This window comes from Typha angustifolia, chromosome 4 (assembly GCF_048772165.1).
Source record: "Typha angustifolia cultivar Huaian chromosome 4, ASM4877216v1, whole genome shotgun sequence".
Taxonomy (NCBI): Eukaryota; Viridiplantae; Streptophyta; class Magnoliopsida; order Poales; family Typhaceae; genus Typha; species Typha angustifolia.
Window position 1 is genome coordinate 9365813 of NC_133242.1, and position 25308 is coordinate 9391120.

The 25308-nt window shown below is 40.8% G+C and overlaps 2 protein-coding genes across 3 annotated transcripts; one reads left to right on the forward strand and one right to left on the reverse strand.

The window, feature by feature from the left end:
* Positions 1-188: 188 nt before the first annotated feature.
* LOC140758969 (uncharacterized) lies at positions 189-17329 on the reverse strand. Its single transcript, XM_073095398.1, has 4 exons — positions 17042-17329; positions 2045-2187; positions 1836-1946; positions 189-1172 (listed from the first exon to the last, which is right to left on the reverse strand). Exons 1-4 carry the CDS (start codon positions 17283-17285, stop codon positions 621-623), a joined length of 1050 nt encoding a protein of 349 aa, XP_072951499.1. The 5' UTR covers positions 17286-17329; the 3' UTR covers positions 189-620.
* Positions 17330-21882: 4553 nt separating this feature from the next.
* Positions 21883-24612, forward strand: LOC140759249 (uncharacterized). 2 transcript variants are annotated; one of them, XM_073095757.1, is made up of 4 exons: positions 21883-22172; positions 23149-23264; positions 23368-23478; positions 23854-24612. In XM_073095757.1, the coding sequence occupies exons 1-4, from the start codon at positions 22052-22054 to the stop codon at positions 24397-24399; spliced, it is 894 nt and encodes a 297-aa protein (XP_072951858.1). In that variant the 5' UTR covers positions 21883-22051; the 3' UTR covers positions 24400-24612. The 2 variants fall into 2 exon arrangements, with proteins under 2 accessions (XP_072951858.1, XP_072951857.1); XM_073095756.1 differs by having other exon boundaries at positions 21891-22172; positions 23845-24612.
* The last annotated feature ends 696 nt before the right edge of the window (positions 24613-25308 follow it).

The following is a 25308-nucleotide window of genomic DNA, read 5'->3' on the forward strand; positions in this document are numbered from 1 at the left end:
AAGTTTCGGTGATATAACATTGAATGAAATACTTATTGACAGACTTTATCTCCTCTTTGGGAGAATGAAGTACTCTTTCTTATCGACTATCTGGTTAGGAGTCTGTTTGGTTTTTTTGAGAGAACTGAAGTAATTAGGATGCCACAAATTCTCACTCTCTCTCAAATAATTCTCTCTTGATTACTATCTTTGCAGCAAAAGCATCCAGTTGCCAAATCTTCCAAACCTTCCTCTTCTGCTGTCACTCAAATAAATTTATGAGGTCTTCAGATGATACTGTTGGGATTCAATTTATTATTATCACACAAAAAATAATTATTCTTATTGGTAAAATATATCCACTCTTCCTTTCAACCCATTCTTTTTCCAGATTCTATCAATAATATCACTCCTTACTTTTACACATGGTGAAACAAATTTAGAGTTACTGTAAATACCTGATTGAAAGTTCCAATTCATCAAATAATCTATTTTGGACTGCCAATACTAGTCTTTGTTAGAACACAAAGCAGCATCTCAATTTCTTGAGTTCTGACAACACACACACACACACACACACACACACACACATATATATATATATATATAGAGAAAGAGAGAGAGAGAGAGAGAGAGATCCATTACTTGGTGCATATGGTCAAGAGCAATCCAAAGTGATCACTAGGCAGAACTGGAGCCATCTTTCCATACTTGTTCTTGGCATAAAGGTCAGGTATTGGATCCAATCCAATCATCTCGACACTGACCAAACAAAAATCCCTCAGTTTGCACATGAACCTATCCAACCTCTTTTGCAGTCTCCAGTGCCCTTTCAGCATAGGATTAGCTATGGTGTCAAAAGTCCATCCATCTTCACCACTACCACTCTTAAGCTTTGTCCATGCATCCACCCACCCATCCAGCAGAGGGAAAGGTCCATCAGACTCTTCATCCCAGTTCATGTCGCCCCCGAAGACGATGTTCGTCGCAGAGTTGAGAACATTGATGGCCTTCTCTGCCTGAGCTGTGTGTTTCTCTTTATGCATCTTAGGAAACGCTGGGCTCTTCAGATGCATGGTGGCAACGTACAACTCCTTGGGCAACCCAAGGCCTATTTTGGATATAATGATTTCTTTCCCAATCTCCTCCGTAAATTGCTCGCAGTCCAGAAAACTTGCAGGTAGGTTACTCAACTACAATGACGTAATTAAAGTAGCATTTGTTAATTGCTATTGAGCTGAATGTATTTGTATTAACCACTACAATGAAGTAATAAACACTGTATGTTAGGAATAATCCATGAATATTCTCTTAAAATCAACCAGAATATCGTTTTTAAAAGAGTTCAGTAACCGGCCAAAACTGAGACTGAAATGTTTCCTTTTTCTAAAACTTGAAACCTTTGTAACAAGGATAATGAAATTTGTAAAGTTTTCAATGATGGTATGTTAAAAATGAACCTATATGTACTGTCTTAAACAAGAAAATGTGTCCAGGAATATGAACCTAACCTTTCTAAATTAAATGTATTTGAGATATAATGCATTCAACAATTGCCAAAAGTCTGTTTGAATGCAAAATTACCTCCCATGAAAAGAAGTGGCTGAATTTTCTTTTCGAAATATACGGTCTAGTAATAAAATATTAAAAATAATTTATATATAATTCCTGTATCTAGTGTATATAGTATTTAGCATAATAAACTAAAATTGCGAAATAATATATATAGAATAATCATATAATTACTCAATAAATATTTTCAAGTATGAGAAGAGAAGCTGCGCAATAAAACTAACTTGCTTTTTAAAATAATGAGCACTTCAACACGGTGGATGTTGAACTGCTTAAAAGTATACCAGCATTGGAAAATATTTCTTGGTTTCAGCCTCATCTGGTGAAATTGAGCAATTATACAATTTCCACCATTTGAAGCTCCGGAATATCTCGTAGATTTCTGGAGTAATCTCCTGCAGTGGAAATCATCAATTTGCAATGTGCCATTGAAATATATATATCTATATATATATATTAGCAAACATCAAAGATGGCAACATAAATCTCATGCCTGAAAGAAGACAACATCTGGTGAATGCTTCAGAATGAGGCTACTAATCGATTTCATCCGTGCGTGGATTTCGATATCTTCAGGCCAGACATTATAACTCATAATTTTTATCATTCTTGGCAACTTATATTGTTTAGTGTTTCCTGACATAGAGAGCGGATTAATCAAACAGTTCTAAGTATTTGCATATTAAGGGTGGCAAATAGGTCGAGTTAGTCAGATTCAAGTAAATAAGTTAGAAACAAATATAAACACATCATGCTTAGTAAATAAGTCAGAATTTCTAAACAGAAATACAACTCATTTATTTAACGAGTTAGTCGTAAATGGTTCCAATGCAACAAGTTATTTAAATTTATATAAATTATTTGTTCATATACAGGTTTATTCAAGTCATAAATAAATTCTTTTGTCTTATAAACTAGTTCCTTTTTATAAACGATATTCGGTGATATACGGGTTATTTGGGTCATAATCAAATTATCGTATCATAAACATATTATTATGTCATAAACATGTCGGTCGGTAGGTCGGATCATAAACAAGTTAAATCAGTTGAAATAATAAATGCGAACACAACTTGATTATATATCGAGTTAGACGGATTGACTTTTTTATAACCCGAACCTAACGAGACTAAATCTAAACCTATTTAAGAGTTGAGTTAACATGTTGGATTATTTGCTCAAGTTAATTTTTGCCATCATAAATTGTTATCATACAATTGGGAAAAAAGAATAAGGATGCAAATGCTTTAACAAAAAATAGAGCACCAAACTCGATAAGATCAATTCTGATAAAATATAGCTCTATTGCTACTAGATATAATCATTGGTTGGTCGGGCCGAGTACAGCTCAGGCTTTTCAGGACAATCAGGCTTAATATTTATTGACGGCCCGACCTACCAATTACTTGGGCTAGGGTTGGGTATGTGACTTAATATTTGTTCACTGCCTATTAGCCCATTAGATATGCGGCTTGGGTTGCGTAGAATTGGTCTAAAATAATTGGTTAGATATAAAAAAATATTATATGTAACACCCAAATATAAAAAGGGGGAAGATGCGGGGCACGTTGTCACGGACTAAGTCTTTGAGATAGACAAAGACCGCGCGGTACTCAACTTTCAAGTAGCAAAGTTTAGTCAGCCGTTCGCTTCACAAGCGATGCACCTGTTTTGGATTGCGACAAAGCAAAGACAAGCAAAATACAATGTTTGGCAAACAAGTTCGCGATTCTCTATTAATTGGAAAAGAAGTTACAAGACATGCCAACGACAAGAAATTTAAAGGGGCAGGATAGCCATCGAGGGCAAAATGAACACCATTGAACCAGTAGCACTTCGGTTGCGAAGCTGGCTCACTTAATGCTTCTCGATAGTTCTCCTATACTACTAAGTATGAGCATCCCCAATTCTACAAACCCGGGGGGTTCAAAGGTCTTGTGGGGCGTTACGTTTTGAAAGTAAGCCCCATTTGGGTTTTGGCCCATGAGTTTTATAGGCACGTGCGGGGAAAAACCCAAACTAGTGTTGCGACGACACTAATATTGCGATCCCAAGGTTGCTTCGCAAGGAGCTCTTGAAGGAAACTAAAAGACACTCAAAAATATGCAAAAGACATGGGGTTGGCATCCCATTTACATACTCAAAAAGCGAAAAATACAATAGGACCGACATTGCGAACAAAACGGTCCTAACAGACTCCCCCACTTAGACTCTCGGCGTCCTCGTCGAGGTGATCTTCGGGTGCTACCAAGTGATGCTTGACTTCATCTTGACGTGCTCGCCAAGTTCTTCTTCCGGTAGGCTTGAACCTTGTCTTCTTCATGCCTCAGAGTTTCTTCAAGTTCCCAACTAGCTTCAGACATTGGACGATTCTTCCACTTGACTAAGTATTCGATCTCTGTAGCTCCATTGGGTAGAGTTCGCACTCTGTTCGCTAAGATGGTGTCAACCTGCCTTTCAAGCGACGCCGTTGTGGGGTTTGGACGGTTTGACACATTGCGAGAAGGGTCTTCGCGATCGACATGATACGGTTTGAGGCAACTCACATGAAAAACCGGATGGATTTTAAGCCAAGCGGGGAGTTGCACTCGGTAGGACACATTGCCCACCTTGTTGACGACAGAAAAGGGGCCTTCATATTTACGAGCAAGTCCTTTGTGCACCTTGTGAAAGAACTTGAGCGATGCCGGTTGAAGCTTGACCAGCACCAAATCGCCTTTCTTAAAGTCTCGCGGCCTTCTATTCTTGTCCGCCCACTTCTTCATCTTTTGTGCAGCCTTCTCAAGATAGGCTTTGGCAATCTCCGCATTTCGATGCCACTATTTGGCAAGGTGATATGCCGAAGGGCTGCTGCCTGTGTAACCCACCACCAAGGTATGCGGTGTGGAAGGTTGTTGTCCTATGATAACTTCGAAGGGGCTTTTGATAGATGCAGAGCTCCGCTGCAAGTTGTACGAGAATTGGGCAACGTCAAGTAACTTGACCCAATCTCGCTGATTGGCACTAACAAAGTGCCGCAAGTATTGCTCAAGAAGAGCATTTATTCTCTCTGTTTGGCCATCGGTTTGGGGGTGAAGGCTTGTGGAGAAGAAGAGTTTTGACCCCAAGAGTTTGAACAACTCTGTCCAAAACCGACCCAAGAACCGAGGATCCCTATTGCTCACGATATTTTGTGGAACTCCCCAATACTTAGCCACATGCCTTAGGAACAAACGAGCTGCTTCATCAGCGGTGCAATGCAGCGGAGCCGGAATGAAAGTCGCATACTTTGAGAACCGATCCACTACCACCAACACTGAGCCAATATCCCCGACCTTTGGTAAGCTCGAAATGAAGTCCAAAGAGACACTTTCCCATGGCCGCTCAGGAACAGGGAGCGGTTCCAACAACCCACAAGGCTTCGCGCACTCCACCTTGTCTTGTTGGCAAATGAGACAAGTGCGCACATACTCTTCGACGTCTTCCCCCATCTTTGGCCAATAATACGCTCTTTCCACAAGAGCCAAGGTCCGATGTACGCCCGGATGACCTGCCCACAAGGTGTCATGACACTCTTTGAGTAGTTCCCTTCGCAAGTTGTTCGCCCGGGGCACGTACACGCGGTTTCCTTTTGTCATGATGAGTCCCTCCTGGACCCAAAACCGCCGCGTCTTGCCTTCATCTACAAGCTTCTTGAGGGTCTCCACCATCGGATCACTTTGCATCCCCTCCCGAATCTTTTTCAAAAGCGACGCTTTTACTTGGCTTATACTCTCGTTTGCCACCGCTTTGCGAGTAGCCAATTCCGCCTTGCGGTTTAAGGCATCCGCAACTTGATTTGTTCGACCTGGTTTGTATTCCAAAACCATGTCAAATTCCGCCAAGAAGTCTTGCCATCTTGCTTGCTTTGGAGAGAGCTTCTTTTGAGTTTGAAAGTAACTCAAGACTACATTGTCGGTCTTCACAACAAAGCAAGACCCAAGGAGATAATGCCTCCAAACACCAAGGCAATGTACGACCGCCGTCATCTCCTTTTCATGCACCGTATACCTCCGCTCTGTATCATTCAACTTGCGGCTTTCATAGGCAACCGGATGTCCTTCTTGCATAAGAACTCCTCCAATAGCATAATTCGAAGCATCCGTGTGAACTTCAAACGGAAGGGAGTAGTTTGGCAATTGCAATACGGGCTCTTCCATCACCGCTCTCTTCAAATCAGCAAAGGCCTCTTGACATTTGCTAGACCACTCCCATGAGCGATCCTTCTTCAGCAAATCAGTCAGCGGCGCAGCTCTCCGCGAGTAGCTTGCAATGAACCGCCGATAATAGTTGACAAGTCCCAAGAATGAACGAAGTTCTGTCACCTTCGAAGGGGCTTGCCACTCATGAATGGCACGAACTTTCTCCTTGTCCATGCGAATATGTCCTCCGCCAACTTGGTGTCCAAGGAACATGATTTCCTCTTGTGCAAAATAGCACTTCTCCTTCTTCACAAAGAGGGAGTGTTTCTTTAGCACTTTGAAGATGGCTTTGAGATGTTGGATGTGCTCTTCCAACATCTTGTTGTACACCACGATGTCGTCGAGGTAGACCACCACGAACTTGTCAAGATACTCATGGAACAGCTGGTTCATGAGTGTACAGAAAGTTGCAGGGGCATTCGTCAAACCGAATGGCATCACCAAGAATTCGAATGCGCCATAACGTGTCACACACGTTGTCTTTGCTTCATCGCCTTCCGCAACTCTGACTTGCCAATACCCCGACTGCAAGTCCAATTTGGAGAAGTATCGCGCTCCTCCAAGTTGATCAAATAAGTCCGCAATGAGAGGGATTGGGTACTTGTTTTTTATCGTCACTTTGTTTAAGGCACGATAGTCTACACATAATCGTAGACTCCCATCATACTTCTTTTGAAATAGCACCGGCGCCCCAAACGGTGCCTTTGAGCTACGGATCAACCCGCCTTTAAGCAACTCATCAAGTTGCTTCCGAAGTTCCACCAACTCCAGAGGAGACATGCAATATGGTGCACGGGCTGGAGGTTTTGTCCCTGGCTCCAACTCGATCTTGTGATCCACCGCTCGCCGAGGAGGCAAGGTCTTTGGCAATTCGGGCGGCATGATGTCCCCAAACTCCTTCAAGACCCTTGCGACCCCAAGAGGAATTGGGCCATTCTCCAAAGGATCCGCCTCTAGCTTCAAGGCCGCCAAGAATGTTTGCTCACCCTTCTTGACACCCTTCTTCAGCTGAAGTGCTGAAAGTTGCTTTGTCTCCTTTGTCGTCGTCTTCGCCACCGGGATGACACAAGGGGACTCATCCCCCATCATGCATAGAGCATTAAGAAACGGCATAGGCACTCCTCTCGCCGTTTGCAGAAATTCCATCCCAAGAATGACTTGGAAGTCATCCAAAGAAACCGTCATGAAGTTGGCCTTGCCCCTCCAAGACCTAACCGCAACATGTACGTCCTTCGCTTGCTCGGCGATTGGTTGAGACTTCGAATTCACCGCCTTCATTCGACTTGAGTCCTTTGAAAGGAGCAACCCAAGTCGTTGTGCTTCATGATCCGCTATGAAGTTGTGAGTGGCACCAGTGTCAACCAACGCCTTCGTCGACTTTTCATTGAGCTCAATGTCGACGAACATTAGCTCATTTGGCTTCCGGTTCTTTGAAGGCAAAGTCTTCCGCTTCTCCCCCACTTGAGCCTTGAGTGCATTTAGAAGCCGCAATGCCCCCATGCGAGGGCCCTCAGTCGATTTCTCATCGTCGCTCTCCGAACTTTGCTCTTGGGCTTGCACTGCATTGAGCGACTTCCTTTGCGGGCAATTCTTCACAAAATGTGGCCCTCCGCATAGGAAACACCCCTCCTCGGGACTCTTGCTCGATTTCGCACCCTTTTGCCATGACCCTTCTTCTCGCTTTGCATCACCCCTTTGCCTTTCGGCCTTTGGGGCTTTGCATTGCTCATCGAAGGCTTCTTCTTTGGGTTTTCAGGTGCTGAATAATCCGTCAAGCGCTCCGCCGCAGCTTGAGTCGCCGCTAAGTCAGGAATGTCCCGACGTCGCAACTCGGTTTGTGCCCAAGGCTTCAAGCCTTCCAAGAAGTGAAAAAGCTTGTCCTTCTCTGACATGTCCCGAATGTCCAACATGAGCGTCGAGAATTGCTTGACATATTCTGGAATCGACCCCGTCTGTGTGAGATGTCGCAAACTCCGTCTTGTGATAAACTCCACATTTTAAAGAAGGAACTGCACCTTTAGCTCCCTCTTCAGATCCTCCCAAGTATTGATGTTGCAGCGGCCATCTTGGATGTCCTCATAATGAGTTCGCCACCATAGCTTGGCATCCCCGTCAAGGTACATCATTGCGAAGGTGACTTTGGTTTCTTCCGAGTCCGGTCGCACCACCCGAAAGTATTGCTCAACATCGAAAAGAAAGTTCTCCAACTCTTTGGCATCCCTTTGCGCCCTTAAACAGCGTGGTTCCGGCACTCTAACCCTCCCAGAATGTCCCTCTACGTGTGCGACGGGTTGCACGGTGCTCATGGCTCTTGTGAGTACCGTCACCCTTGCGGAGAGGTCCGCTAGCTGCTCTTTGAGATGTTGGACAGCTTCCTTGGTGTTGTCTCGCAACGTCTCGACCTCGTCGTCGATGTGTTGCTGATACGCCTCCAAGCGATCCACCCTATCGCCGAGAGTGTATATTTGAGCAACACTGGCACTCAGTTGCGAGATGTGTCCCTCCATGTCGTCAAGCCGCTCCCTGTTACTTTGATGCCTTTCAAAATCGCTCAGATGTGGTTCTGTAATCAGCATCGCTGGTCCTTTGCCCAAATCTACTGTATTTGCCGCTTGACTTGTCTCTCCACCTTGTTTGTGGCGCCCCATTTCGCAAGGATGTTGCTCTTATTGACCCGCTCTGATACCATTGTCACGGACTAAGTCTTTGAGATAGACAAAGACCGCGCGGCACTCAACTTTCAAGTAGCAAAATTAAGTCAGCCGTTCGCTTCACAAGCGATGCACCTATTTTGGATTGCGACAAAGCAAAGATAAGCAAAATACAATGTTTGGCAAACAAGTTTGCGATTCTCTATTAATTGGAAACGAAGTTACAAGACATGTCAACGACAATAAATTTAAAGGGGCAGGATAGCCATCGAGGGCAAAATGAACACCATTGAACCAGTGGCACTTTGGTTGCGAAGCTGGCTCACTTAATGCTTCTCGATAGTTCTCCTATACTACTAAGTATGAGCATCCCCAATTCTGCAACCCGGGGGGTTCAAAGGTCTTATGGGGCGTTACGTTTTGAAAGTAAGTCCCATTTGGGTTTTGGTCCATGAGTTTTATAGGCATGTGCGGGGAAAAACCCAAATTAGTGTTGCGACGACACTAATATTGTGATCCCAAGGTTGCTTCGCAAGGAGCTCTTGAAGGAAACCAAAAGGCACTCAAAAATATGCAAAAGACATGGGGTTGGCATCCCATTTACATACTCAAAAAGCAAAAAATACAATAGGACCGACATTGCCAACAAAACGGTCCTAACAACGTGCCCCCTCATCCTCCTCCTCCCCTTTTTCTAACCTTGCCTGACAAAGGGCTTTATCAAGGTGTGGGAAGGGCAGGCTAGCCCTCCCCCTCCCCTCCCTGCACATGCCACCATTAGCGTGCGCCGAGGGGGGGCCGGCCTCGAGCAGAGCGTTGCCACTTCTCCCTCTCTCTCTCCCCTCTCTCTCTCCCTCTCTCCCCCCTTCTTCCCTATTTATCCCCCTCTTAGAGCTCTAGCATCAATTACTTCTCTTCCACCATTCTCCCTCCCACTCCGGCTGTCGTTGTGATCGTCCCTAACGTGGCCGGGCCTGCGTAGTCCTCGTCATTGTCGATAAGTCCTCTCCCTCCTCGTCTTCTCTTTTCCAATTCGGTGATAATGTGGCACTTTGGGCTACGCGTCGTCACCGCCCCTCCTTCCCCTACAAGGCGGTGAGTGGCCATCGGTCCGGTCCCTTGGTGGGGTGGTGGCTTGGGGGGAAGGGGATGTGGTACCTCCCCGGGGCATGCCTACGTCGGGTTGGCTCCCACTAGCCCGAGCGCGGCAGGTGCGCTCAAGCGTGCCCTCCTCTAGGTAGGATTGACCAGCTCGGGTGTGCATGCCTCGGGCTGGCTCGGCCAGCCCGGGTGCACCCGAGCACTAGGCTGACTTGGCCTGGGTTGGGCCTAGCCAGCTCAAGCGTTAGCCTAAAGCCTGGCTAGCCCAAGCGTTGGGTTGCAGGTTGGGCCTGGCCATCCCGGGTTCGACCCTTGGCTGCGAGCTGGGTTTGGCCTAGCTTGACATGCTTCCTCTAACCTTTTCTTCTTGGGCTTTGCCTCACATTTTGGGCCAAGGTAGGGATTGAACCGATTTTCTTTCCCCTTTTATCTTAACCCACAGCATTTAATACTCTTTATCCCTATTTTTTTTGTCCCCAATAAACCCTTTTCAAAGTTTTGGTGCTAACTTAGTGATCCTGTCGTAGAGCATCTTGTGACTAGCGCTCAGTCTAGGGCCGACTGTGATTAGGTGGGGACTACTTTTCGGTAGGGACATTTTAGCGAATCTAGACAAGTGGTCTATCAACTTTTGATTCCTTATTTGATGTGATAGCATAAGCATATATGACCTGCTAATCTTGGTATTTTAGTAAATACCTATCTAATTAGTATATTGCTTGACATAATTTGTTATTAATTTTAATGTGATGTGCTGCATGCTTAGAAATCTTATTTACTATTCCGTTATGCTAAATTTAATTACCATGTCATGACACTTGCACACGTGCACAACTCGAAAGGTGATGATTCTACATCTCGATAGTACTCGACACCTCTCTAGCTAGGGTTAGGAGCGAGGGATATTTTATAATATATATATTGTAGGGCCTACGCCTGAGATCTCAATCTTTGGATCCCAGACAATCAGGCAGCCATTTTCGCTGAGCGATAGGTGGTTTACTGTCGATCGATGAGAATCAACCCCCTTAAGAGTGTTTAAACTAGAAAGTAAGGGTAGGATGACATAGACCTATTAGTACCCGATTACACAGGGTAAAGGTGTCTGTGAGTGATGGCTCATAAGATTTTCACACTATGGCACAACGATGTGGAGCCGCAGGCTTAGAGGGTCGTATCGATGTGCAGTACCGACTTCGATGTGGGCTTATGATTGGGGTCCTTAGTCTGCTGGGGTAGACGACCGATTATGCTATTCACTGGGTTATCGGCATATGATTTTATCTCTAGGCTCTACCCTCCCTTGAGGGCCTGTGTTAGGAGTCGTACCATGCTTAAAGAATGGATAATTAGTTGTAATCCTATTGGACCATACTTGCCAGTTAGTGATATGTATACTTCATGTTATAATGCATATTGCCTTATATAGCGCACTTTACTATATGTTGTGTTGAGTTGGGTGTGATATTATTGCTAATGACTGATTAGGGATAGCACCACTTGCTAAGCGTTAGGCTCATTTCGTGTTGACATTGGATGCAGATTGACTTATACCGTGGCGAGAGGTCTGGCAGCAGCTAGCTAGTAGGGCAATAGGCATTTTAAATTTTATGTTTTATTCTGAACTTACATTCAGGGATTTGTGTCCTCATTTTGTAGCTATTTTGATTGTGTACTCTTTTGTTTGGGATGCTTACCCCTTTATATTGTAGTATGGATGGATTTATTGTGGCCTGTAGGCCCTTCTCTGTTTTTGCTTATTTATTTGGACTTCTTGTTTGATGAAGTGTTGACGGGTTTCTAATTCCCCATGTGACTCTTATGTGAGGGGTAAGCCCGTGAGAGCCACGTGGCGGTATTGGGGTGTTACAACATAGTATCAAAGCCAAGTTTTCAAAAAAAAAAAAAGAAAAGAAAAAGAAAAAGTAGTCCGACAGATCTATCTGAGATACAATACCTTCGAAAATATACAAAAAGGTAAATAATAATGATAATATTCAAGACCTATATGTTTTCCTTTTAGGTTTTAATGAGTTGTCAATTTGCGAATCAAGGATGCCACCCTGTCATCATTTTATCGTCGTCTTTGAGGGCACGTCAACCCAGTTGGGAACCCCAATGTAGAGGCAACAACGGTCAGCATAGAAATATTTGCACACCTGGTCCAGTAGTAGGAGAGATTGATCGAGGAGTTTCTCCATGTCTGTGCAGCCTCCTCACAAACTGATGAGGCTCCCAGCCACCCCGAGAGTAGCAGAGGAGGGACATCCCTGAACCACTTCATGCAGTTGAACCCCCTGATTATTAGTGGCACCACTGAGCCATTGAAGGCTAATAGATGGTTAAGGGATGTCAAGAAGATTCAAGATACCCTGGAATGCCATGATCGACAGTGTGTCTCATTCGCTATCTTCCTTCTTTGCAATGATGCTGAGTGGTGGTGGTAGGTGATAGAGAGGCTGATCCGGCAGACACCCTGGCCGGAGTTTATCACTTGGACCATGTTTTCAGAGGCATTTAATTAGAAATATTTTCCTATGGTAGTGAAGAACAAGCTGCAGAGGGATTTTAATGATTTGAAAGCAAGAAACAATGATAGTGGGTTAGTATGAGGCGACATTCGATGCCCTATCTCATTCGCCACTTACCTTGTTCTTGATGATGGGGTCAAGGCTGAGTGCTTTCATGAGGGCTTGGGTCTTGGCATTAGGGAGTGATTACTTATTCTGGGGCCCCTTCCCTATGCCATGACTATTGAGCGGGCCTTGGTCGTAAAAGATAATATTTTAGAGCAAAAGGTCTTGAACTAAGATCAGGAGCGCTCCGAACGTCGTTAAGGTCGGGGGCGGGATGGTCGCCGCTCTAGTTTGAGCTCAGGGTTGGGTGGCTCCTCCCAATCGAGACCAACTTACCATCCATACCAGGCAGGTAGTTCTACCTCGAGTCAGCTCCTCCTAGTGTGAGCTCCCATAGTTCGGGGCACATTAGTCGAGCCCTCGCTCAGGCTAGCATTGGTGGTCCCATGCGGGGCACCTCGACTGCCATGGGGACCAAGCTCATACCTAGATCTTCCAGGACGCGGGGTTGTTACAATTGTGGCCATGAGAATCACATGTCCAGAGATTGCCCTCATCCACGCCATCCCGCCCAGTGCTTCCTGTGAAGCCAACAGGGCCATCTTTGCGACCACTGCGCGATTTGCCCCCTCTTCGCCACCCATTGCTATTTTGGTGCTCGAAGCCTCTCAAGCTTCTTTCCTAGGTAGTCAAGGTTGTGGATTTGCTAGAGTCGGCCTATCACACTAAGGTAGAGGCTCACGCATCGGTCGGGTATTTGCTATGACAAAGATGGATTCTTTGGCTTCTAATGAGATGGATACAAGTACTATGACCTTATTTTCTCGGCCTGCCAAGGTCCTGTTTGACCCGGGGGCCATGCATTCATTCATTTCTTACACTTTTCTACCTCATACTGACCATCCTACTGAGTTTCTTGATAAGCCTCTCCTGATATCTACCCCCTTGGGGGACGCATATGAGATTGGCCATGTCCTCCATGTTTGCGTCATTGGCTTCGGCGAGTGGGACTTCTGGTAGACTTGCTGCCCTTGGAAATGCAAGATTGTGACATTATTCTATGGATGATTGGCTAGCATCCTACCATGCTAGCATTGACTACTTTTGAAAGGAAGTTGTCCTGTAGTTGAGCGGGGGAGCGGTTTGTCGGATTCACAAGTCACGCCTAGGTCTCTTGGTTCGCATCTCTTCCGCACTCTAGACCCAACAGTTGGCGCTGAACTACTACTCCGACCCTTTCTCCTTGGACTCAGCTCCATCTGGCGGGCCCTTCTTTCTTACAGATGTGGCCGTGATCTGTGAGTTCTTAGATGTCTTCCATGAAGACATTGTAGGGCTGCCCCCTGATCGCGGAGTCGAGTTCTCCATAACTCTACTTCTAGGCACAGGGCCCATGTCAAAGGCACCCTACCAGATGGCACCTTTGGAGATGGCAGAACTTCGAAGACAGATTGACGATCTCCTCCACAAAGAATTCATTCGCCCTAGTGTATCTCCATAGGGCGCGTCGATCTTGTTTGTTAAGAAGAAGGACGATACCCTACGCTTATGTGTCGACTACTGGGAGTTGAAATGGGTAACCGTGAAGAACAAATATCCCCTCCCTTGCATTGATGACCTTTTTGATCAACTCCATGGTGCCTGTGTCTTCTCAAAGATTGACCTATGGACGAGTTATCACCAGCCCATAATTAGGGAGGAGGATATTCCAAAGATGGCGTTTCGCTCTCAGCATGGTCATTATGCATTTTTGGTCATGCCTTTTGGGTTGACCAACGCACCGGCCATTTTCATGGATCTAATGAATTGGGTGTTTCACCCTTCTTAGATATGTTTGTGATAATGTTTATTGATGATATTCTGGTTTATTCTTCCAGTGAGCAGGAGCACGAGCAGCATCTCCGGTTAGTGCTGCAGATCTTGAGGGAGGAACACTTTTTTGCCAAATTCTCTAAATGTGAGTTTTAGTTGGAGGAGGTGGTCTTTCTAAGCCACATTGTGTCAGGAGATGGCATTTGGGTTGACTAAACAAAGATCAGCGGTGTTGAAATGGAAGCGGCCGACTAGTGTTGAAATGGCATTTTCAAAAGTTGCCTCCCCTTTTTCTAGGTTGACCCACAAAAACCAACAGTTTGTGTGGGATAGATTGTGAAGAGAGCTTCCTGGAGTTGAAACATTGGCTGACGATGGCCCCTTTCCTCACGGTACCTCAAAGTGTTATTCCAGGTGTACCATGATGCACCCATTCGCGGCTTAGGATGCTCACTAATACAAGAAGGGAGGGTGATAGATTATGCCTCACGTCAACTGAAGGACTAGAGAACTACCCCATTCACGACTTAAAGTTACCCGCAGTTGTTTTTGCTCTCAAAATTTGGCGACACTACCTTTATAGGGAGAAGTGCGAAATCTTTTCTGATCATAAGAGCCTCAAGTATTTATTCACTCAAAAAGATTTAAACCTTTGTCAGCGGTGATGGCTGGAGCTGGTCAACGATTATGATTGCACCATCAACTACCACCTGGTAAAAGCTAACATTGTGGCGGATGTGTTGAGTAGGAAGTCCTCGAGCAATCTTGCCTTTATGCTTACTAAGCAGCTAGTTTTTTTGAGGGACTTGTGGCATCTGAATACTCCAATACTAGCTTGGAAGGGAGGGAGGAGACCCCTTAGCCAGCTCACAACCAAACCCACCCTTCCGAACAGGATTAAGGCGGCATAGGGAGATGATTCCACTTTTCTCAGGTGCTGAGCAGCAGGAGGAACAAATTTAGTTTGGACTCAGCAGGAGTTTTGAGGTTCGTAAGAGGAAATTTTGGCGAAAGCCTATCAGTTTGCTTACGCCTTGCATTCGGGGGAAACCAAGATGTACCATAGCTTGCAACGACATTTTTGATGGCACAGTATAAATAGGAGCATTGTAGATCGACATGTCAATAGATGAAGATCGAGCATCAAAGGCCTGCAAGTACCTTTCAACCGTTGACTATTCCTGAATAGAAGTGGGAGCACCTTACTATAAATTTTGTTACTGGGCTACCAAGGACCAGGAGAAAGAAGGATGCCATATGGGTAATTGTAGACAAGTTAACTAAATCGGCACACTTCTTGCCGGCCAGTATCTCTGACTTGATGGAACAGCTTGCCATTCAGTTTAGGGATGAGATATTTTGCCGGCATGGGGTTCCTGTCTCCATCACCTCTGATCGGGACCCTAGATTCGTGTCCTTTGGGACTAGGTTGTAGTATAGCACAGCTTACCACCCTCAAACTGATGGGCAGACTGAGCGTGTCATTCAAACCTTAGAGGACATGCTTAGGGCCAACGTTGTAGATTTTGGGCCAGGTTGGGACCGGCATCTGTCGTTAATTGAGTTTGCATATAATAACAACTATCATTCCAGTATTGTTGTGCCTCTTTATGAGGCCCTCTATAGATGCAAATGTCGAACGCCAATCAGTTGGGATGAAGTGAGGGAGAGGAAAGTGGAAAATGTAGTATTGCTACAAGCAACTATCAATAAGGTCCGTTTAATTCGGGAGTGCCTACGCACTACTCAGAGTTGACAGAAGAGCTATGCAGATCGTCAGCATCGTAACCTCGAATTCATATTGGGGATAAAGTTTTTCTCTAGGTATTGTCTTGGAAGGGAGTCTTTCGTTTGGGAGAAAGGGCAAGTTAAGCCCTCGCTTTGTGGGCCTATTTGAGATACTGGAGCGCGTTGGACCCGTGGTGTACCAGGTCACCCTACCCCCTGATTTAGCCCAAATCCACAATGTCTTTCATGTTTCCATGCTGAGGGGTTATGTGCATGACCTTTCCCATATTCTCCAGTATGAGCCCGTCCGCCTCCAGAAAGATTTGAGTTATGAAGAGCAGCCGATACAGATTGTTGACATAGGGGTGAAGACATTGAGAGCCAAGACCATACCTTTAGTCATGGTGCTCTAGATGAACCATTCAATAGAGGAGGCCTCATGGGAACATGGGGACATGAGGATGAGATGAAGGCAACATACCCTTTCCTTTTCAAATTACTAGGTGAGTAATTAAATTTGGAGTCAATTTTTTTTGTAAAGGTAGTAGAGATGTAACACCCAGAAAAAAAAGGGGGAGGATGCGGGGCACGTGCCCTCTCATCCTCCTCCTCCCCTTGTTTGACCTTGGCCTGACAAAGGGGTGGGGAGGGTAGGCTTGCCCTCCCTGGGAGGTGTGGGGCGCAACCTCGGGGCAGAGGGTCGCCGCCACTCTCTCTCTCCCTCTTCCTACCTATTTATCCTCCTATGTTTGTCGACTAAAAATATTATAGAAATATGCATGCATTATGGTTAGGTTATAGATGAGAGTAGTGGATTAGGCTTTTGGGTTGGGCTGGACGGGCAATGGCTTAAGCATAAATCGCCCCGAGGTCGCTGCCTATCTCTCTCTCCCTCTTCCTACCTATTTATCCCCCTCTGTCTGTTGACTAAAAATATTATAGAAATATGCATGCATTATGGGTTAGGTTATAGATGAGAGTAGTGGATCAAGCTTTTGGGTTGGGCTGGACGGCAATGGCTTAAGCATAAATCAGGCTCGGGTCAGGCTTAACCTGATTAAAACCGAGGTGGTTCATATCGAATTTGCACGAATGAGGCCTAATGATCATGTGTAATTACTACCTTATTAGCTATGAGAGGGATGGAAATTAGACACGTCTTATCCGAGCAATTCTTTTCCTTCAAAACCTATGGTTTTAATTTGTGTGGATAAACTTCACATTTATTTTTTTGACAACAATTAGTTCAAATTTATAATAATTTAGCAAACGAGAAGTTATAGATCTTATCTAGAAGGATTGTATACATAATAAAGGGTATTTCCATCTTTTAACAACATAATTCGATGAAGGATATAAACAACCTTAAGCTGTTATTAACTTAATTTTGAAGAAAATTTACCAAAACTTTGCAAAGAAGTACTCCGTCCATTACTGCACGACGACGACGACGACGACGGAATCACGGCGGCGAGCATTCTCTCGTCCATGTTGTCACTCCTTTCCGATGACGATGATGATGACGTGGCGAGTCTCCTTGAACGGAGGGCCCGAATAGCCGTCCCTGTGACCCAGAGCCAGAAGACCCATTCCGGCGCCAGGATTGCCGTCGACCCGGTGACCAAGAGCCAGAAGCGCCATCCCATCTCTCTCAGACTTCTCTACTACTACTCGTTACTTGATGCTCTCCTACTTTCCTCTTGCTTTTCTTAATGGAGTTCTCATGGTGATATATATATAGTTTAAAAGCTATCTAATATTTCACCCGGTATCATGGTACACAAAGAATATAGGTATATTACGAAAGAATGGCACTTTAGTTATTAGGATTATTTTTATTAAAATCTAATTATAAAAGTGGTTCTCAAATAATCAAAAAAATTTAGTGACAATTAAAATATTTTTAATAATATATAATAATAATTATGATATTTTAAAATTTTCAGTGACAATTATAAAATAAATAACTAAAATCTTTAAAAGATAGTTCAAGTCTAATCAAATCGATGGGAATTGGATTCATTCATACAATATACAATATGAGCCCTTTAACCGCAATATTCTATAGTCTTAGTCATAGTTATTCCAACAAACTTAAAAGCTAAGTTGGTTAGAGCAACTTCAACCAAGCTTAACTTCAAATTTAGAGCCCCATCAAAAGAAAAGCTTCATTTTTTTTCTTAAGTTTTTTAAAAGTTCCAACTTCGTCCAATAAATATTTTATTTAATAATTTTAATTTTATCTGTATCCTTTATTAAATAATTTAGTTATATTATTAGTTTTAACAATCAGTTCTTAACAAAAAAAATAATAACGTTAGAAAAGTCTCATCGAGACCTTTAAAATAAGTCAAATATTAAATTATTTTTGAGTTAATTTAAATTTTAATTTTTTTATTATTTATAAAATAAATATTTTTATTACTATTTTAAATTTATGTGTCCTAAAGTATAATTACTCAAAATTATTTTTCAATAAAAATACTAAATATTAACCGGAAGCTATGGAGATGACTTACCAGAATATTAAATATTTATTATTTTTATTATTAAATATTAATTACTGCTTATTTTGTATAATATAATTTTGATATTTTTAGTTAATAACGCATAATGCTTATTTCGATATTTATTTCATGTAATGTAATTTCAATACGTTTAATTAAAAATTTAGTAATTTAAAATTACTTCTGAAACTATTGGATATTAGTCTTATTTTGAAGATCTCGATGAGATTTTTCTAGTCATATATTTTTTATTAAAAAATAATAATATTAAAATGACCTATAAAATGATTTTTATATATGTAATATTAGTTTGGAGATGCTCTTAGAGATCATGTCAGTCGATTATTGATTCTACTACTAGATCACCCGATTAATTACTAGTTTTATCTAAGAAAATTTTAAGATATTTAAATAATATATAGATAGTTCAAAATATTTCAAAAATCAACAAAATAAAAATCTACAAAGCAATACAATTGTATATCTCTTATTATTTAGCCTTTTTAACTGATATTTCTATTTAAGTAGATCAAATAATATGGCTTATACAAAACAATACCTTAATCATACTTTGATTTTACTTTAGGATTAAATAACTCCAAGGAGAAAATAGGAAATAATCAATTATTAATAGTTCACTAGTTTACCCTAGTGACTACTCGGTCCGGTTCCGATAACTATGGTTAAATAATATTTTGACTATAAAGTGACAAATTTAAAATTTATGTTCAAAATGACATAAATTATAAAAAGATACATAATAAAAGCATCACTCCTTTATCTTAACATGGAGCAATTCCATCTTGGTGCTCTTTTCCAACTTTTCAAGATTCGTTTGTACAGGATTCAAAAAAAGAAGTATAAAGTTCATTTACTTAGTCCAGAAGTTTTCTATTGGTTTTGGAGTTCTTAATTTCCAAGATTAGGTAATACCTAAAACTAGGAACACTAATACAACACGAGCTTTCTTTAACTATTTGAGTACTATCTAATTATAGTAAGTCATAGTCATAATTATCATAATTAAATCGAACATTTAATTGGATCCGAATTAGGTCAGTGTGCTATTGTTCAACTAGTAGGTCACTCGGTCTAATAACTGATTTAATATAAAAATATTTTTGAAATATAAATAATATGTAAGTAGTTCTAAATAATTTTAAACAAATATAATTATATATCTCGTGTTATTCGCTATCTTTGAAGAATTATTTTCAATAGAACTTGCTGATTAAGATAGCGAACTTTATTAACTGTCTTTTTTGAAAGTGATTTGCTTAAAGAGATCTATATGAACATCTGGTAAAAACTATATAGTAGTTTGATAAATTGTTTAAAAACTATAGTCGAATGATAATAAATTTGGGGAAGAATAGCAAAAAGATATAATTTCAAATATGGGGGAATAAAGTTGTAAAAGGAGTTATACCAGGTTCACTTAATCCACTTTCAAGAGAAAGAAAGGGGTTAGTGATATCAACCAGCTGCTAGAACTGAGTCCATCTTTATCCAGATGGAAATCATGGGATGAATACTTGGATACTAAGTCTCCTTTGCAGTGATTATAACTTGGATAATAAAATGGTCAGCATCGTGGAACAAAAGCTAAAGTCACCCCAATTAATAGTGGATTATTATGTGCCTTTCCCTGAGTAATATTGGCAATAAAAGACCAGTGAACCAAATGCTTGAAAGCTAAAAAAAAAATTAGAAGTTAGTTTTCTAAATGTTCAATGATTGTTAGTTTTCTAAATGTTCAATGATTTTAATTTATTGATATTAATGGTTGAAACACCTAATGCTAAGTTGAGAAGTTGAGAGTTTGACTTAATGGATGTAATAGGCAGATTTGTTGCTCTCTCCTACTTCCCGTTTGTTTTCCTTTTCTTCGTTGCTTGTTCTAGGTTATGTTCTTAGATTTATAGGTCTTCTCAAATAGGGTTTTCATATGCTCTGTTAAAATCACTGGACTCCGTCAGTAACGAGCCTATATTCCTGTTTGAATTTGCTCCTAGCTTGAATGCTCAATCTTTCAAAACTCATGCTATTCTATCTATAGTGTTGCTCGTTGGCTAAGCAAGAGGTTTATTTCTAGAGCCTCTATTTTACCTCCTCTCTTATTATTGTGCTTAAATACTTCTTTTGATATTTGCTTTTAATATTGTTCGGACTATAGTAAAACCAAGTGTGGGGCTTGTTGTTAGGGGTGTAAACGAGCCGAGCCTGCTCCGGCTTAGGCTCGGCTCGAGTTGATCACGAGTCGAACTAGAGCTTAAAATGAGCCTATCATCAATCCGAGCCGGATCAAGCCAGATTGAGCCTAAACTGAGCCAAAGAAGAAGAAAGAGGAGGAGGAGGATGAGGTAGGGCACCGCAGGTCTGTGGCTACTTGCTGCTGCCGAAGGAGGAAGAGGGGTGGGGCACTACGGGTCCGCCACTGCTTGCCGTTGCCGAAGGAGGAAGGCGGGGCACCACGGGTCCGCGACTGCTTGACATTGCTGAAAGAGAGAGGGGCGGGGCACCGTGAGTCCGCGACTGCTTACCGCTGACGAAGAAGAAGAAGAAGATGATGAAGAAGAAGGATGAGGAGAAGAAGGTGCACCATGGTGGAGGACGGCTAAGCGAGCCGGCTCTAGCTTAGGCTCGACTCGATATTAATTTTGAGCTGATTTTAGTGGCTCAGACTTGGCTCAGCTTTGACTGAGCTGAGCCGGGCTTGAACTTTAGCTGAGCCGTGCTCGAGCCAAGCCCGAGCCGCTCGTCGAGCTTGAATAGCCCTACTTGTCGTTACGGCTCTTGCCTATTCTCCTTTCTTCGATTGTATTAAGTTGTATTCAGTTGATTGAAATGAATGATATGATCGATCAGATAGACTTTCTTAAAAAAAGAAAAGAGTATATGAGTATGTCATCAATATGCAATATATCTCATATGGTTAACTATAGAACTTTAGGTCTCGTTCGGTTTGAATTCAGGAAGGGTCCCTAAACTTAGTCAGTAACTCTTACCTTAGTTTAGTAACCAAATGCCAAATTAACTTTATTTTCCCTAATCAAATTCAATCCCAAATAAACAAATAAATAATACATAAATTCTATTTTTTTTATTTTTTTAACATAACTTAAATTTATCAATTATATATCTAGTAAATGTTATCTCTTTTTTCTCTTTTCCTCCCTCTTCCGAAATCTCTTTCTATCACTATCCCATCCCACCAAACCTATCCTACAATTCTTGTACGAATGAATATTTAAAAGTAAATAAATGGTGGAGCCACTAAAAGTGTAGGTCAAAGTCAATAAACAACACTTTAAAATGACTAATACCTTTGTTTCGAGGTATACACTGTAAAATATTTATTAATAATTTTTATCAAACAGCAAATAAGCCTTTTTTTTTTTTTATTTGTGTACTCCAATATTAGGTTATTTAATATTTATAAATCCAGTTCTATAATTTAGTGAATACTTACAAAATAAATAATACTGTATGGTCTACTAGTTAAACTTAACCAAACATCTGTATCAAAAATGTGTTATACTTAGCTAATCTATACTTACTCAACTCAATCCAAATAAATCTAATCTAACCCAATCTATAATAAAGACATTTTAGTAATTTAAAAATATATTATTTTTAATTAGTAGAATATAATTTATAAATAATAAAAATATATAATGCAAACCATAATTTCACGGAAAGGGATGGTGTTACATTCAAACTTTTTTCTTTTCTTATCCTCCAATTGTATAAAAAGCCCATAAGAATCTTAGAAAGTCCTAAAGGGAGTGATTTGTATGCGTCTCACCGTGAGAACTCCACCCAAACGAGAGAAAGAAAGCTAACTAGCTACGAGAGCAAGTAACTAGTAGTGATAGCAGTTGCAGAAGAGAAGCCTGAAAGAGATGGGATGGCCGTTGTTGATCGCCGCCGCAGGGGCGGCCATTATCGCCCTCCGTGCATGGACGAACCTCGCCGCCAGAAAGGAAGAAGACGAGCCCCAGTCGCCTGGGAGACGTCCAGTTGGTCGATTTCCTCCCACCTTAATTAATTCCTCCTAGCTTGATATTTGCATATATCTCTATATATATGTGTCTCTTAAACTTCTTACTTTCTAAGTGGATAATATAGTTCTTATCCATTATGATTTTATTTTAAAATCATTAGTATTCTTAGGGATGACTCTATTTAGATTCCTCGTAATTTAAATATATATATATATATATATATATTTAAATTAATTGGTTACATACAGTCAAGGAGATCTCAATCATGCAGTGCTTAGTTTAATTTTTTAAGTCCAATTAAATTTAAGGAATAATTTTATTTTCACCGCTAGAACTATCATTACATAATTTTTTCTTATATATATAATGACCTCCTAAACTTTTATTTTTAATATCTAATGACCCCCTAATAGAAAGAGTTAAATGAGGTATTTCTGATAGTTCAAGCAGTAATTATATACCAAAATAAATATTTATGGAGATGATAGTTCAGGAGGTGAAAAAGAAACTATCCCTAAATTTAATTAAAACTTGAATTATTAATTTTAATATGGGCGAAGCTTGATTTAGATTGAGCTTACCGTAAAATAAGCTTAAATATGTAACAAAATCAAACTACAAACCGTGTCATTAATTTTGTCAATTATTAATTATTATGTAGATAAGTAAAGATAACTATAAATATAAAATAATCTTAATACCCTTAAATTAGCATGTTTAGGTTAAGATAAATATAATTGGAGAAGTATATTTTAAAGTCATTGGAGGGATATTTTATTTTATTTTATTTTTAAAACTAACGAAAAATATTCTCCACTCTATTAATTTCTAATACCGTAAAATTAACTCGGGATATTTTTGAGGAGTTTTAGGAAAAATTCACTAGTCAAATAATAAATATCCAAATGATAGAGTATAAACGATATTAAAAATAAAACAATTGTTTGATTAATTCACTCTCTATCTCAGAAAAACTGATCAACATATATTGCCAGGAATTATAAAAATTATGAGTTACAATGTTTGGTGTAAAGAAATTGAAATCCACAGTCGGATGGAATCGATCAGCAGGCTTATACTGAAGCATTTTCCACATATTATCTTTTTTCAGGTATAATATTTGCATTGCCATCTTTGATATTTGCCAAAAGTCAGTCTTATGTTGTTCAATATATATCACATTGCAACTTGATGATTTCTATCTTGTACTGCAGGAGATTACACCAGAAATCTATACGATATTCCGATGCTGTGAGTGGTGGGATTCGTATAAATGCTCAATTTCACCAAATGAGGCGACGAAAAGGAAATATTTTCCAATGCTGGTATAGTTTTTAGCAATTCAGTATCCAGTACTATGTTGAATTGCTACTTGATCTCAAAAATACTTTTAAGAAATATTGGCAATCGTTTGAATGCAGTCAAACACATTACATATAGGTTCCTTTTTTAACGTATCATCATTGAAAATATTTTCCAAGGTTTGAAGAAGTTTTAGAAAAAAGAAACATTTCAGTCTCAGTTTCGGCCGGTTACTGAACTCTTTTAAAAACGATATTCTGGTTGATTTTAAGAGAATATTCATGGATTATTCCTAACATACAGTGTTTATTACTTCATTGAAGTGGTTAATACAAATACATTCAGCTCAATAGCAATTAACAAATGCTACTTTAATTCCTTCATTGTAGCTGAGCAAGCTACCTGCAGAATTTCTGGACCGCAAGCAATTTAGGAAGGCCATCGGCAAAGAAATCATTATAGCGAAGATAGGCCTTGGGTTGCCAAAGGACTTGTTCGTTGCCAGCATCCATCTGAAGAGCCCAGAGTATCCTGAGATGCACAGAGAGGAACGCACGGCTCAGGCGGAGAAGGCCATCGCCCATCTCGACCCTGCGACGAACATCGTCTTCGGGGGCGACATGAACTGGGATGATGAGTCTGATGGACGTTTCCCTCTGCTGGATGGGTGGGTGGATGCTTGGACAGAGCTTAAGGGTGATAGTGGTGAAGATGGATGGACTTTTGACACCATAGCTAATCCTATGCTGAAAGGCAGGAAGCCATTGTTGCAGAAGAGGTTGGATAGGTTCATGTGCAAACTGAGAGATTTTAGTTTGGTCAGTGTCGAGATGATTGGATTGGATCCAATACCTGACCTTTACGCCGTGAACAAATATGGGAAGATGGCTCCAGTTCTCCCCAGTGATCACTTTGGATTGCTCTTGACCATTTGCCTCAACTAATGGGTCTCTCTTCCTCTCATATAATATATATATATATATATATATATATATATATATATATATATATATATATATATATATGGTTTTTTTTTATTGGAATTTGTGCAATGTTTAAACTCAAAGTAATTGAAATGCTGCTTAGTTGTGTTCTAAGTATAAGCGGGGTATTGGCAATCCAAAATAGACTACTTAATGAATTGGAAGTTTCAATCAGGCATGGAAATTCTTATTTTTTAATAAATTTATGATTTTTTAATAAATCAAATTTTATATTTTAGTAAATATGCGTAGAAAATATTCTTGTGTTAGATATGTTAACTAAAGTGAATCAAACCTCTAGATTAAATTATCTATATTAAAAAAAAAAGAGGGCCGTTGGATATTTATCGACTTCTTAGAGTGAACGAGTAGATAGATTGATCATGTTGACTAGCGTATAAAATCGATGGTGCTCCAATGTAAAAGGTTGATTTATAATTATTCTAGAGTTAGGGTTTATTTCACGAGTCGTATAAATAAAGATGCAATTAACTAGTCTAATTTTTCAAACATATAAAACTATAGTTTGGATTGATACACAAATGGAGCTAGATTGTACCATGTGTTTAAAAGTGAATACTTGATGTGTAAGGACCTTTATAAAAAGGATAAAAAAGGAAAAAAAAAAGAAACTACTAATCCCTTCGCACCTAAGCTAAGCTAAGCTACACATCTTATTGTAGGAACGAATCCAAGAAAGTATTATTTTAATTTAGACTTGGATATCCAAATTAAGGTTACTTTGTAGGACAAGTGGAGGAGCCACTGGGATATATACCTCGTTTGCTTTTGAGTTATGAGAGTGTTCTGAACTTGGTTAGGGATCTCTAACCAAATTCAGTTAACTAAATATTATTTTTTTATTTTGAA

Bases quoted from the DNA above. Each gene is read 5' to 3' on its own strand.
- LOC140758969 (XM_073095398.1), bottom strand. From the start codon at position 17,285: ATGGGATGGCGCTTCTGGCTCTTGGTCACCGGGTCGACGGCAATCCTG. The intron at 2,188-17,041 runs GTAAATTTTCTT...TCTCTATGTCAG, and splicing joins TACTTCTTTGCAAAGTTTTG to GAAACACTAAACAATATAAG. The intron at 1,947-2,044 runs GCATGAGATTTA...TTTCCACTGCAG, and splicing joins CAGATGTTGTCTTCTTTCAG to GAGATTACTCCAGAAATCTA.
- LOC140759249 (XM_073095756.1), top strand. From the start codon at position 22,052: ATGGGATGGCCGTTGTTGATCGCCGCCGCAGGGGCGGCCATTATCGCC. The intron at 22,173-23,148 runs GTCGATTTCCTC...ATATATTGCCAG, and splicing joins GCCTGGGAGACGTCCAGTTG to GAATTATAAAAATTATGAGT. The intron at 23,265-23,367 runs GTATAATATTTG...CTTGTACTGCAG, and splicing joins CACATATTATCTTTTTTCAG to GAGATTACACCAGAAATCTA.